The 13,380-nt window shown below is 18.2% G+C and overlaps 4 protein-coding genes across 4 annotated transcripts; 3 read left to right on the forward strand and 1 right to left on the reverse strand.

Moving 5' to 3' along the window:
- Window positions 1-458: 458 nt before the first annotated feature.
- On the forward strand, window positions 459-5,262 carry PRELSG_1337400 (conserved Plasmodium protein, unknown function; the record flags this gene model as incomplete). Its single annotated transcript, XM_028678907.1, has 12 exons — window positions 459-505; window positions 601-689; window positions 931-1,014; window positions 1,207-1,278; window positions 1,369-1,427; window positions 1,523-1,744; window positions 1,881-1,959; window positions 2,081-4,354; window positions 4,423-4,686; window positions 4,885-4,907; window positions 5,054-5,105; window positions 5,201-5,262. The coding sequence occupies 12 exons, from the start codon at window positions 459-461 to the stop codon at window positions 5,260-5,262; spliced, it is 3,327 nt and encodes a 1,108-aa protein (XP_028536006.1).
- Window positions 5,263-5,501: 239 nt separating this feature from the next.
- On the reverse strand, window positions 5,502-8,271 carry PRELSG_1337500 (conserved Plasmodium protein, unknown function; the record flags this gene model as incomplete). Its single annotated transcript, XM_028678908.1, has 2 exons — window positions 5,502-6,237; window positions 6,494-8,271. The coding sequence occupies 2 exons, from the start codon at window positions 8,269-8,271 to the stop codon at window positions 5,502-5,504; spliced, it is 2,514 nt and encodes an 837-aa protein (XP_028536007.1).
- A 1,227-nt stretch (window positions 8,272-9,498) lies between these two features.
- Window positions 9,499-10,590, forward strand: SufC (ABC transporter I family member 1, putative; the record flags this gene model as incomplete). Its single annotated transcript, XM_028678909.1, has 1 exon — window positions 9,499-10,590. The coding sequence occupies one exon, from the start codon at window positions 9,499-9,501 to the stop codon at window positions 10,588-10,590; it is 1,092 nt and encodes a 363-aa protein (XP_028536008.1).
- Window positions 10,591-11,650: 1,060 nt separating this feature from the next.
- PRELSG_1337700 (30S ribosomal protein S9, putative) lies at window positions 11,651-13,324 on the forward strand (the record flags this gene model as incomplete). Its single annotated transcript, XM_028678910.1, has 1 exon — window positions 11,651-13,324. One exon carries the CDS (start codon window positions 11,651-11,653, stop codon window positions 13,322-13,324), a length of 1,674 nt encoding a protein of 557 aa, XP_028536009.1.
- Between the last annotated feature and the right edge of the window lie 56 nt (window positions 13,325-13,380).

The following is a 13,380-nucleotide window of genomic DNA, read 5'->3' on the forward strand; positions in this document are numbered from 1 at the left end:
TTGACTATTCATCTGAATAGAATTTTGAAAATTTGAAAACTTTATTCGACAAATGTATTTATAAGTAATATATAAAGATAATTTTAATTTTATTTTATTTTATTTTTTTTAGTTGTAAAATACAGATTGTAAAAATATTTCAACGATAATTTTATGGTGCATACCTAATTTTTTTAAATTAAATCAGACGAATTATTTAAAATATTTAAAAAAAAAAATTATTCATAATATGTAAAATTAATTTTTCCAATAATATATTTTTTTTTCTTTATTAAATCTTAAAACTATTATATTGTAAAATATATGTATATATGTATATGTAATTTTGGAATTACCTAATTTATATATAATGATATTATTTTTATTTTATATGAATAGTAAAAAAGAAAGATAAACAAATAGTTTAATGTTATTTTATTAAACTATTTTTTTTTAATAATTTCAATTTTATTATACAAATGTCTAATAACTTTTTAGAAGTATTCAATGAAGTAAACCCTCATGTGTAATATTAAAATTTTTATTATTTATTTTTTCTTTTTATATTAACTTCAATAAAAAAAAAATTGATTTTCACTTTATTTTTATTTTTTTCTGAAGTGATATTTACTCTTATGAAACACGTAAATTAACCAATAAACCATTATTTTTAATTAAAAATGAAAGGAAGTTTTTATTTTTGGCGAGAGGTTAATATATGTATATAAATACGCGTTCATATTTTTATCATCTAAATATTGTTTTCAACTATCTTGAGTAATTTATGTCTAATTACAATAAATAGTATTTCTTAATAATTGTGTTACTATCAAATATACGAATAAATGAATAAAATTTGTAACTATGTACATAAAATATTGAGTATATATTTTTTTATAATTATACTAATAATTTAATTAAAATAAAATTTTTATTTTTTATTTTTAAAAGAACCTTGTGAATATAAATTAGATCATTTATATATGGATAATCTAGAAGTTGCAGAAAATATCAAAAGAAAATTAATTAATGAACGTAAAAAAAAAAAAAAATCATCTATATGTAAACTTTTTCAAAAAATGAGAATTCCTAGTTGTTTATATTAAAACAAATTAAACACATCATCTTAGGCATTCTTTATTTTTCTGTTTTGTTTTTTTAAAAAAACATTATAAAATAAAAAAAAAGAATTATATAAATTTTTATTATACTTTAATTTTTATTTAGAAATTCACATAGTTTTAGTCCTATATTTCAAAATTTTAAAGGAATTAATGATGTATGATAAGTATAGAAGAGGTCATTATATAAAAAAAAAAAGAACTATTATAAAAGTGTATTCTTTGTTTATATAGATTTCATATTAATAATAATAATTTTTTTTTTTAGGAATTGATGAAAAATTAAAAAAAGTTATTGCTTCAGCAATAAAGTTATACTCACTAAAGGCAAGAAATAAAAAAAAATGAGATAATATAAATTTATATAACCATAAATAATTTTTTTTTTTTTTTTTTTCTACTTAAAATTTTGACTTTTGAAGGAAAGACATAACAAAAATATAAGAAAAAGTTACATAAAAAAAATTTATTCTATATATAATAATTTATCAAAAATTTTAATTCAATATAAAAATAGTTCGGGAAATATATTAAAAAGTAAATCATCTTTATGCAATTTTGACTATAAAAGAAAAAAATTACTAAGTGATAGTAACGATCTTCGAAAGGACTTTTCTAAATGTGCTACAAATAATATAAAGTTGGTACTAAAAAAAAATATAAGAATTTTATTAACATACCTAGAAAAAATTTACTCAATATATAATATTTATTCTAATATAGATTTTTTCTATAAATGATATATATATATACACTTATATTTTTTTTTTTTTTTTTGAGAATGAAAAATGCAAATGTGTTGAGGAATGGATAAAGGAAGAAAACATAAAAGAAGCAATTAATGTAGAAAAAGAAAGAGGTTTATAAAAAAAAGCACATTTTAAAATATGAATATAATACAATAATTTTCAATTTAAATAAATCATAATAATATATTTATTATTATTACTAAATTTTTTTTTTCTTTTTTTTTTTATTAGAATCATCTTTTAAAAATAAATTATACTACAATAGTTCAAATAGTTCTGAACTTTTAAATAATTATAGAAAACTATATAATCCTCCAGAAAAATTGAAGAAATTATATTTAAAAAAAGATTTCACAATAAAAAATTGTTTGAGATGCTTATATTCTGCTCAAGAATTAAATAATATAAGCAAGAATAATTATCAAAAAAAAGTAAAATTATTTAAATGTTTTAAAACAGATTGTGAATATATAACATTAAGTAAGAGAAATGAACTTCTAAATAAATTTAAAGGAGTATTAGAAAAAAAAAAGAAAATTTTAAATGGAAAAAAAAAAAAAAATAATTCGGAAATTCAAAAAGAGAGTATTCATAAAAGGAGTAGTGACGATACAATTATTATATTAAGTGAAAAAAGCAGTCCTGAATATAGTGAAGATAATGCTTTTTTAGATATTAGAAAAAATACTTCAAATGAATTAAAAAGCATATTATTAAATACAAATAATACATATACTACATTTAAATTAAGCAATGACGGGAATATACAGGCTATTATTCAACTATCGGAAAATAATAAGAGAAAAAAGAAATTTATCGCATTAAATGAATACGATTATTTTTTTAATAGTAACACTGATGAACTAAAAGAAGGAATAAGTAAAAAAAATAAAGATACATATAATTATGAGAAATTTTTTTTTTATGTTGATAAAAGAAAAATAATTTTTGATAAAAAAAAGAAAGAAAAGATTATTTTTGAAATGAATCCAAATGGGCTATTAAAAAAATATGTCTTTAGGAAAGATAAAAAAAATAATGATATATTAATGAAAATATACAGCGAAAGTGAATGGTCTGATAATACTGTTGATTTTTGCTACATTACAAAGAATAAAAATAAAGAAAAGATTGTAATTAAAAAAAGCAAAAACGGAAGCAAACATAGAATTATATATAAAGAAAGTGAGTTGAACGGAAGGGAAGAATTTGATTATTATAAAAGGAATATTGAGAATATTAAAGAAATAAATTTTTATGATGATGATGATGCAATTCTTCACTTTTTGAAGAAAAATGAAAAAAAAAGAACAAAAATGAAAAATAAACATATTTTAAAAAAAAAAAAAGATTCGGAAGATACTATTACTTTTCATAGAAAAGAAAAAAATGATGTCTATTTAAAAAAAAAGAATGAATCATCAATAGATAAAAACATAAATGAAATCAACGAAAAAAATCAACTAGATCTTTTGTTAAAACTAAAAAAAAGAAAAGACAGGTTCTTAAAAGGAGTATGTATTTTCAATAAAGAAGAAACATATTCAATTAAAAAAATACCTAAATTAAAAAATATAAAAACAGAGTTTAAAATACATAATAATAATACATCTATGGAGGAAAAAAAAAAATTCAACAAATTAGGTAATATATACGAAATAAATGAAAAAGAGAAAGATGAAAATAAAGAAACTCTAAATGAAAAAAATATAATAACAGATGAAATTAAAAAAAAATTAAAAAAAAATAATCTTCCTAGTAATAAAAAAGTTCTTGACAATAAGGAAAAGATAAAATATATATATGATAATTTAAAAAAAAAAGATTCAAAGAAAAGTAGCATGTATTCTATAAATAAATTAACCTCCATTTTTGCAAAGAAAAATTCAAGCAAAAGTTTTGAAAAATACCAACAAAATACAAGTAAGAAAATTGAAGATTTTGTTTTTAATGAAAATTTAAAAAGTCTAAGTGCTACTTCTTACAGTTTAAGTGGAATCGTTTTAGAACAATCCCCCAAAATTTTGTTATATGAAAAGAGTTTAAATTTATCATCTAAAAGTTTTAAAAGTAAGGATAATGGAATTATCTCGGAATTATCATCTTTTTCATTAAAGAAAGAAAACTTTGATGTTTCAGAAGATGTATTTTCAAAAAAAACTTCATATTCAATTATTAAAAGTTCCAGTATTAAAGATGATAATAATATATCAAAAAAAACATCATGTTCTTTAACTAATAATTTTAAGGATGAAAAATGTATCGTTCAAACAGAATCGAATGGTTTATCCAAGAAAGGCTCAAGCTTTGAGTTATCTGAGTTAAGTAGTTATTTAGAATTAAACGTAAAACCAGATGATAAAAAAAGTGCAAACACAGATGAAAATAAAAGTAATAATTTGAAAGAAAAAAGTGAACAAATAGATGAAGATAATGACAATGAAAAAAAAGAAAGAATAAGATATTTAAGTCAAGGATTTTCAGCTCATGCCCACATCATATTATGTAAGATACATTAAAAAAATTATATACATTGAATATTTTTTATAGTTATTACTATTTTTTTTTTTTAGCAGAAACAAACATAATATCTAGGAAATGTATAATTTCTTATAATTTTCGTTCTGAAAAACTAAAAATGATGAGAAATGAAAAAATATTTGAAATAGATAGAAAAAAATTAAATATTCAGGAAATACCAACATATGATAAAGAAAAAGCAATAGTAAAGTTAGTAACTTCTAAAAAAAATTACAATGCATTATTAATAGAATCGGGCGATCTTGTTGGCTTGCAATATTTAGGTGATGAAATTGGATGGATTTATGAAGAAAAAAGTAATACAAAAAATAAAAATTAATATATTTTATAATAATAATAATAGAACGTATATATTAAGAAAAAGTTTTTTATATAATTTATAGTAAACTTTAATGAAATAAGTTTTATTTATTAGTATTATTATTATTATTATTATTATTATTTTATTTTATTTTATTTTTTTTTTTTTAATAATATAGCAGATTATTTTTCAGATGATTCGTTGAAAAATAAATTAGTTGATAAAAATAAAGTACATAAAATTAAAAAAAATAGAAAATTTTAATACATATATTTACTTACTAAAAATATAAATGAAGAATGAATATGTATTATATAACAAAAAGGAACTTAACATATATTATATGATATTTCTTTTTATAGAAAGGAGATGTAAATGAACCAAAAGATGTATTTTACAAATTGAATAGTAACAGTAATGAATATTTAAAAATTTTTTTAATATAACTTTATGTACTTCTATAATATACTTTTATTTATAATAAATAAATAAAATTTTTTTTTTATTAGATCCTAAGAAAAGGATAAGTTTTTTTGAAAAAATAAAATTAAACAAATTTTTAGGTAGATAAGGGCAAAATGAAAACTCGAAATTGACAGTACTTTCATATCAAACAAAAAAAAAAAAAAAAAAAAAAAAAAAGAAAGGAAAGAAGAAAAAAAAAAAAAGAACAAAAAAGAAAAACAAAAGAAAAATTTATAACACATATCTACATAATACAAAATTTTCTTTTTTTATTTTATGATTCTAAAACTCATTTGCTATTTTTATAAATAAAAATAGACACTACTTAAGCATTTGATAATTTTTTTAAAGATAAAATGAGGAAGTTTTATTTTTTTTAAAAGATTCAAGAAATTTATAATAAGGAATTTTTTTAGTACTATTGAATTGATCATTTACTATTTGTATTATTTCATCTAATATCTTTAGAAGAGCATTAATTTGAAAAGTAGTACCCCTTTTATATGTATTATCACTAAAAATATGTTTCTTATCTTCTTTTCTTGTGATAATTTGCTCAAAATTTTCAATGAATTTTATCATTTTTTTTTCTATTTCATTTAACTCTTCTAAGTGACACCTTAAATTTTTTTTTTCTTCTTCATTAAACATTTTTTCTAAAATATTTTTCTCATTTTTTAAATACGAATACATTTCAGAAAAGCTAATGAATTTTTTTTTGTCTAACTTAAATTTTTTTGATTCTTTTGAATTATTTTTTTTTGTTAAGTTACAGTTTTTTTCTTTTTTTTTCTTTTTATAAACTTCATTTTTTTCTGTAGAATTTGAATCACAGACACTGTCATTTTTTATTTTATTGTCATGATAATCATTATATGTTTTTTTTAAAACATCAATTGCATTAATATATTTTTTTACTTCCTTAAAAGAACTAGCTGATATTTTGCTATATATTTCTTTATCAATAAGAGGAAGTAATTCTATATTAGAACTCATGTCATAATTTATATTATCACTATTTTCATCTAATTTTTTATTGTATTTTTTCTTCACAGAATTAGTAAGTATTGTATTATCATTTCTATAAATAAGAATAAACGTTAATAATAAAAATATAAAAAATACTAATAACAACAATGATATAAAATAAAACAAAATACAGTAAAAAGCTAACATATAAAATAAAAAGTGAAATATCAGTATGAACATATATATATATATATGTAGTTTAATTTTAATTTATTTAACTTTCATGTAAAAGTACATAAAAATATATTTTCTTTTAATAAATAATATTTTTCTTTTTTTTTATTTTTAGTAAGTCTTATATATTATACCTTTTAGTAACTTGCCCCAAATTTTTTTTTTCAAAATTTTTCGTAATATATAAATAAATATTTTCAATGTTATCTTTTCTCAAATCTTCCCCATAGTATTTTATTTGTTCATTGATATAATTTTTCATCCTTTGATCAAGATATTTGGAATTTTTAATTAATTCCATAGTATATTTTTTAGGATAAATATGATTTTTTTTATTCATGAATTTATATGCAATATTATTTATTTCTTTCATTTCAAGTTTACTATATTCATCATGATAATAATTATTCTTCTTATCTTTTTTATTTGATAGATCTTTTGAATTGTCTATGTTTTTAATTTCTATTTTTTTATTTATATTTATATTTTTATTATAATAATTACCTTTATTATTAAAAAATTTATTTGTACAAATAATATTTCCATCATTGTTATTATTATTTTCTTTTTTTCTCAAATATTTTTCTTTTACTTTTTTGTTTAAAAAATATTCTTTATTCTTCTTTTCTTTTTCATTTTCTATTAAATTATCTAATTCCTTATTTGTTATTTTTTTTTGTCTTAAATCAACATATAAATTATCTTGTGAATTTTTATTCAAAGTATCTAATGGTTTTTTATTTGAATTATACGATAAAACTTCATTTAAATTGTCTAATGATTTTTTAGATAAATTATTTGATGAATTTGTTTGTGATCTTATCGATTTATTCAATTTCTTTAATTTAAATTTACATCTAATTTTTTCTCTTAGATTATCATTATTTTCCATTTTTAATGATTTATTTTTTCCACAAGACTCTTTTTTATTAATTTTCATTTCTCTAATGGATTCATTTTCATCACTTGAAGTCATGTTCTCTTTTCTAACTTCTTCACTAAAATTTTTTAGTGTATTTTGAAATTTTTTTTGATCTTTTGTTTCGGTTTCATAATTATTCTTTATGTTTTCATGATTTTTTTTTTTTCCTGATGTTTTTACATTAAATGAGTATTTCTTATTTTTTAATTTCTTCTTCTCATCAAAAATTTGAGTATCTCTTAAATTTGCATTAAAGATATTTTTTTTCCTTCTTAATTTATTTTCATCAGATGAATTTCTAATTTGCGCATTATGCTGGTTGTTATATGAAAAATTACTTGACATATCAGCTTTAAAATTCTTATATTCATACATAATTTTGTCTTCAATTCTATCGTTTTTATTATTGTTATCTTTATTTATTTTTTTTTTTTTCTTCTTTAAAATGTTCACTTCTCCAGAAATGACATTGTTTTTATCTTCATTAAATATGAAATCTTTAAAAGTACTTATAATATTAGTATCTCTATTTTTAGAAATGTGTTTAAAGTATGTATCTTTTTTTTTACTATTGTATCCCATTAAATTTTCATTATTAGATTTATTTTTTCCCTTATTTATCAAATATTTGGGAATATATATATTTTTACCTATAGATAAATTAGAGTCTAATACATCATTATCTTGCTGCATATAAATAAATGAATTTATATAATCGTTATTTTTCTTATTATTAAAAAATCCATTATTAAATTGCTTTTCAGAATTAATATTTAAAATTTTTATATAATCTATTGAATTTAGCTTATTATTATTATTTTTTTCTTTTTTATTTTCATTTAATTCTTGGTTTTCGACAATATATTTTGGGTTAATGTGCATAGTGTAATCACTTATATTATCTTTTTCATTTTGAAAAGTGGGTAATTTTTTTTTACATTTGTATAGTTTTGGTTCTTTCCCTGAGGGCTTTTTTTTTTTGATATTCATTTTTTTCTTTTAAAATATTATAAATTTTATTTTTTATTGTATTATTTTTTTCTTCAAATTTTGTTTTAACTTCGGACATAATATTATATGATGAAGATTTATTGATATCTTTATATGAATCATATATATTAATTTCAACTATTAATTTTTTTTCAACACAATTATTATTTTCATAAGTTTGAATAATCATGTCTGAATTATGCATTTTTAAAAAGTTTTCCAATATAATATTTTTGTTTTACTACTTATACAAATGTGCGTTTTCATTTTTAATTTTTTTTCCTTAAACTTTAGTTTCATCTATTAAAAAAATTCATGTAACTTTTGTTGCTATTCTCTTTTTATTTTAAATTATATTCCAACTATCAAATACAAAATTAAAAAAAAAAAAAAAGACGCAAACAAATAAGTAATACTCTTTAAGATAATTATACTAAGTATTTAAAAAAAAAAAAAAGAAGCTTAAAATATTCATGAGTAAACAAAATTAATACAAAAAAAAAAAAAAAAAAGAAAGAAAGAAAATGATAAAAAGTAAATATAAGCAGAATTAACATTAAAAAGTAGAACAATGAAAGAACATATTTTTATGAAGAGGAAAAAAAAAATTCAACATATTTACAAAATACAACTAAAAATTTTATATTATATATAATAAATTAAATGTATTTATATATACACAAAAAATATAAATTAAATATTATATTAGAAAATATATATTTATTATTATCTATAAGATTATATAATTATATATATCCTAGTTATAAAGTTAAGAAAAATTAGGAGAAATCAAAATTAATAAAATTTAAGTGTATATATATATATATATACATTTAATATTTTATATAAGATGTTGAAAATTATATATTTTAAAAAAAATATTTTTTATTTACACATTAGATTTAAAAATTTTTTTTTTTTATTTAGGAATTTATAGAAGCATGAACTTATAATAATTTTAAAGAAAATTTTTTTTTATAATTAAATACAAAACATGTACATATATATATTTTTTCCCTATAATAAACGAAAATTTATAAAAATGATTAAATTAAAATTATAATAAAAAGGATAAGGAAATTAGTAAAAATATTGTAATGCATAAAATCTTAAAGGAAGTTATAGTAAAACAAAGAAATTAGTGTAAATTATAAAATATCTATAAAAATACATATTTTTGAAATAAAAAATACATATTTATATATATATATATATATATCAGTAAGAATGTTCATAAGAAAATGGATGATAATATTATATGGATTAATAGTATTTTATGATATAATCAAATGTATACATATACAGAGAACAAATAAAAATGCATTAAAGAAAAGTGAAAAAAAAAAATATAATATATATATTAAAAGTAAAAAAATGAATAGAATATCTTTTTTTTTTGTAGTAAATAACATAAAAAAGATAAATTCGAATAAATTAAAAAACTTGATAAAAATGGAAAACTCGAATTTTGATAGTAATAGAATATCTTTACTAAAAAACTTAGAAGATGAATCAAATATAATTTTGCAAGCACCAGAATGGAATGAGAATTTACCTTTACTAGAAATAAATAATTTACATGCTATAGAAATAGAAGGAGAAAAGGAAATATTACAAGGAATTAATCTAAAAATATATTTAGGAGAAAAACATACTATAATGGGTAGAAATGGATCAGGTAAATCAACACTTGCAAAAGTTATTGCAGGTCATCCATATTATAAAGTTACCAATGGGACAATGAAATTTAAAGGATTAGATTTAAATAAATTGCCAGTTAATGTTAGATCACTATGTGGAATCTTTTTAGCTTTTCAGTATCCTGTTGAATTGCCAATGGTAAAAAATAATGAATTTTTAAGAGCTGCTCTAAATAGTCATCGTAGAACTAGAAATGAGCCTGAAATAAGTGTTTCTGAATTTAATTTATTAATGGTAGAAGAAATAAAGAAAGTTGGATTAAGTCCTGACTTTTTAGATAGACCAGTTAATTATGGATTTAGTGGAGGAGAAAAAAAAAGAAATGAAATTTTACAAATGTTAATTTTAAAACCAACATTTTGTATTTTAGATGAAACGGATTCTGGTTTAGATGTAGACTCTTTTAAATTAACTTCTAATGTGATAACAAATTTTTCTAGTAAAAATAATTCGTTTTTAATAGTAACACATTATAAAAAATTATTAGAATTGCTGAAGCCAAACTTTATTCATATTATGCATCAAGGAAAAATTATAGAAAGTGGAGATTATTCTTTAGTTGAAAAAATAGAATCGGAAGGTTTTTCTCAATTTCTTAAGAATTCTGATACAAGTTAAAACTAATTATTCATGAATCACTATCCATATCAATTTAGTACATTTATCAATAATGTTTCATAAAATTATTTCAAATTAATAATTATAAATAATACTCAAAAAAAAAAAAAAAAAAAAAACATAGATATAAAGAAAATACTTAAAGATTACATATTTTCATTTTACAATAATATTTGTATTACTTCATTTTTAATATATTTCTTTTATTTACTTTTTTTTAATTTCCTTTTATTTTCTTTTCCTACTAATATTTTTATTGTACAATTTTTTAATAAAAAATATATCTTGTTTTTAATCAGAATTATTCTTATATATACATATTTACTAATTAATTACCTTTAAATCTTAATTTAAGACTTCATTATTTTGTATTTTGATTTATTTACAAATTTAAATAATAACTATTATTTTTAATATTATCCCCTATATTTTTATTTATTTTATTTTTTTTTTTTTTTCTTCTTTAATGGATATTTTTGTTTAATAAAATATTATTAATTTTTTAAACATTTCATTTTATATTTTAATTTTTTTTTTTAATTTACACATAAAGTTTTTAATATTTTTAATTTTATTTATTTTTTTCTAAATGATGAATAAATTTTTTAAAAAATGTTATTTTTAAATAGACTATTTAAAATATGTAATTTAATTTGATTACAAAAAAAAGTTGAACTGCTTTTTTCAAAATTTTTTAAAAGTTAAATCTTAAGTAAATATTCTTTTGCATTTGATCTTTTTATTTATTTATTTATTTATTATTATTTTTTTTTTATTCATAATTTATGATATAAGAAGAACATATTCTTACACTCTTTATATATGTATTTATGCTATTTATTTTTGGTATTTTTTTTTTTTTTTAAATTTCTTGATGATACTTTTTTAGTTTAATATACTCATTTTTATAATAGAAAAAAAAAAATTCTAAGAAAAATTAAATGATGTGTAAATATATTTTGTATTAACAATAAATAGAGTACTTTTATTATCACAGATATATGTGAGAAAAAAGAAAATAAGTGAATATGTGTAAAAACAAATAAAAAAAAAAAAAGAAATGTTTTTAAATCATGTGAATAATAACGTAATTATTTTTATTTTCGTTTGTATATTTTTTCTAAATATTGGTATCATAAATGCAAACTATAAGATAATTAATAGCTTAGAATTTTTATATAATAAAAGACCAGCAGAATTATTGAATGAAAAATGGAAACCCCAATTAAAATGTAGAAGAATAAAAAGATACATTTACAATTGCAATACAAGAAAATTTGAAAAATTAACTCTTTTTTTTTTAACAAATAAGGCATTTAAACATATATACGCAAAAAAAAAGTTCTCTCTTTTTAAAAAAAATAAAGGAAAAAGTGAAAAATCAAATGTAAAAAAAAAAGAAAAAAAAAAATTTACCGAAGAAGAAATAGAAGAATTGAAAAAAAAAGCTAAAGAAAAGTTACAGCCAAAAAAAGCAAAGGAAAAAGCAAAAAAGGATTTATTGGAAGAAAAAAAAACAAAAAAAAAAAATTCAGAAAAAGAAAAAAATGAAACAGATAAACTAAAGGATAATTCAAAGGATACAAAAGAGAAAGCAGAGGATTTTATAAAAACGAAAGAAGATTTTGATAAAATAGTTGATTTAACAAAGGATTTAATAAATCCAAAAGAAGTAGAATATATCAATAAAATTAGTGATTGCGATGAAGAATTATTAAAATATGATAAAAGAGAAAAATATATTCATTTAAATTATGAAGATACCTTATTTGATGAAGGAAATTATATGGATAACTATGTAAATAATATAAGCAAATTTCGTTTTGATATTTACAATTTACATAATAAAAATGAATTTGATAGAATAACAAAATATTTAAACTACCAGTACATAGAAGAAATACATGTAGACTTTCCTTCAGAGAAAAGCTATAATGTTGAATTAAAAAAATATTTTTACGAAATTGTATGCGATTTAATTAATAAACATAAAGAAAAATTTGAAAATTATGTAGATGAGAAAAAAATAGAATACGAAGAATCAAATGAAAATATTCCAGTGGTTATTCAAAAAAGTAATCCAAATTACTTGAATCATGAAGTAGAAAATAACAAAACTGTAAGTAATTTTTTTAATGAAAATCTAAATAAAGAAAAAAAAATGTCTACTTTAGATAAAATAGAAAATATGGAGATTCATCAAACGGAAAAAAATATAATAGAAAAGTTTATGACTTTTGATTTGTATAATTTATTATGTGAAATTAAAGAAGAGTATGATTATATGTTAGAAAATGGAGGAATAGCTCGCTTTTCTTTTGATGAAAATAGAAAAAAAAATAAAGAAAAACTTATTTTTTCTGGAAAGAAGAAAAGGGCAGTTGCAATGGTTTTCTTACAACAAGGAAATAATCATTTAATAATTAATAATAGAGATGGTTATCAATATTTACAATATCAAATTTTTAATTTAAACAAAATATTTAGTCCTTTATTGCATTTGTGTATGAATAGATATTTTAATGTAGTTGCAAAAGTAGAGGGAGGGGGGTTGTCAGGACAAAGTGTAGCAATTTTTCATGCACTAGTTAAATATATTACTTATAATTTCTCCTTAAAAATCAAACCATTCTTTCGATCATTAAATTTTATGACAGTTGATAGCAGAAAAGTTGAAAGAAAAAAATACGGTCTTAAGAAGGCTAGAAAAAAAAAACAATACAGCAAGAGATAACAACAAATTACCTATTTAAAAAAAAATAAAATTGATATTTTTAATTTTCTATTAAT

The sequence above is a fragment of the Plasmodium relictum genome (assembly GCF_900005765.1).
Source record: "Plasmodium relictum strain SGS1 genome assembly, chromosome: 13".
Lineage (NCBI taxonomy): Eukaryota > Apicomplexa > Aconoidasida > Haemosporida > Plasmodiidae > Plasmodium > Plasmodium relictum.